General features: G+C 46.7%; 1 protein-coding gene across 1 annotated transcript in view; it reads left to right on the top strand.

Annotated features, from left to right (window-relative positions):
• LOC111980065 (probable E3 ubiquitin-protein ligase HERC1) overlaps window positions 1–1,616 on the top strand; it is a 106,615-nt gene that overhangs the window by 73,251 nt on the left and 31,748 nt on the right. The window contains 4 exon segments of the mRNA XM_070449584.1: window positions 304–418; window positions 705–836; window positions 1,024–1,125; window positions 1,404–1,577. Of these exon segments, the coding sequence (XP_070305685.1) occupies window positions 304–418; window positions 705–836; window positions 1,024–1,125; window positions 1,404–1,577 (523 nt within the window).

Genomic DNA, 1,616 nt, shown 5'->3' with positions numbered 1-1,616 from the left:
TAAGGGGAGAGTGTGTGAGTACCAGGGAATAAGGGGAGAGTGTGTGAGTACCAGGGAATAAGGGGAGAGTGTGTGAGTACCAGGGAATAAGGGGAATGTGTGATTACCAGGGAATAAGGGGAGTGTGTGTGAGTACTAGGGAATAAGGGGAGAGTGTGAGCTGTGTACACTGAGTAATTAGTACATTATTAGCTATATTTGACGGTGACAATGCACATTGATCACCATTTCTGTATATGGGTCAAATGTAGTCCCTGTAGACATTAGATTTAGTTATTCCCTATATTTCCTCTGTCTTTATAGAGGGAGCCAGAATGGTCTTCTGAATGTGTGGACTCTGCCACAGGGGGGCACTAATGTGTCAGTTCCTAAGTTCCTGGGCAGCTCATCCAGTCAGGAGAACAACGGTGGCATCAAGGTCAGTACAGTACAGTGTGTTTCTGTAGCGATCAGTTATGACTGAGATAAGCGGCTTCGGTTATGTCTCCTGTCTTCCCCCATTTCCTCTGACACCTAAATGGGAAGTAGAATTATTGTCAGTTGTCTTTGTGGAGGAACAGGAATTCATCATTTTCTATTATTCTATTKTTTTTCTTCTTCTTATCCTTTTTGGATTCTTCTAATAACTACTGTAGTTGTCAATTCAATTCCAGTTACTCTTTTATTCACTGTGTCCTGATTTATGTGGCGTTTGGCCTCCCTAGCGTGGCAGTGCCAAGTGTGTGTTCAGACTGAGTGGTCACATCACAGCGGTGAAGACCCTGTCGTTCTGCCCCAGTGGTCTGGCCCTGGTGTCTGGAGGTATAGGAGGACTACTCAACATCTGGTCTCTACAGGTGAGAGCTGTAGCATGACGGACTACACTACTAATAATGCACTGTGTTGCATATCCAGTTTTATCATAGTAAAGATGATCTTAAAGATAACCTAATAGAGTTAGCCAAACTCCTTATCAATACAACATCCTCTGTCTATTATCAGTGCCGTGTGTTCTAATCTTATCCCGGTTCCCCCCTCCTACAGGATGGTTCCATCCTACAGACAGTGGTGACAGGCCTAGGCTCAGTGGTCAGTACCACRTGGATACCAAATGTAGGGGTGGCTGCCTGCTCCGTGAGGTCAAAGGTTAGTCCASTATGCCTTTCATTGCACTAGGCCTCAGGCTCTATCTCTTAACGATCTGTCCTCGTCTGTTCTCGTCTCCCCCTTCATCTCCACTGATTGGAACAGACTTGACAGGTGTAAACAGTATGGTGGGAGGTCATCATTAGGCTGTCTTTCACTTGGTCACTTCTTTCAGATCAGTGCAGTTGAAAGAGAGGGGAGGAGATGAGAGGACRGCTTTTTAGACTGAGAAAGAGACCTAATGAACCGGGTCTAATGTTTGACCTCCCCTCCAACAGGATGCTCTGCTGATCCGCTGTACGTCAGACTGGATCTCCCAGAACCACGTGTTGGCATCCTGCCGCACCGTCCTCAGAACACAGGGCATTCTGGGTCTGAACCGTGCACCCTGCATGGCCGTCTTCCTGGAGAGACTTCCCACACTGCTGCAGGAACAGTACAGCTACGAGAGGGTTAGTACAGTACAGCAGTACAGCTAGTTAGTTAGTTAT

The sequence above is a fragment of the Salvelinus sp. IW2-2015 genome, linkage group LG20 (genome assembly GCF_002910315.2).
Source record: "Salvelinus sp. IW2-2015 linkage group LG20, ASM291031v2, whole genome shotgun sequence".
In the NCBI taxonomy this organism is placed as follows: Eukaryota; Metazoa; Chordata; class Actinopteri; order Salmoniformes; family Salmonidae; genus Salvelinus; species Salvelinus sp. IW2-2015.
Note: the sequence above shows the minus strand (reverse complement) of the source record. Positions and strands in the feature narration are given on the sequence as shown.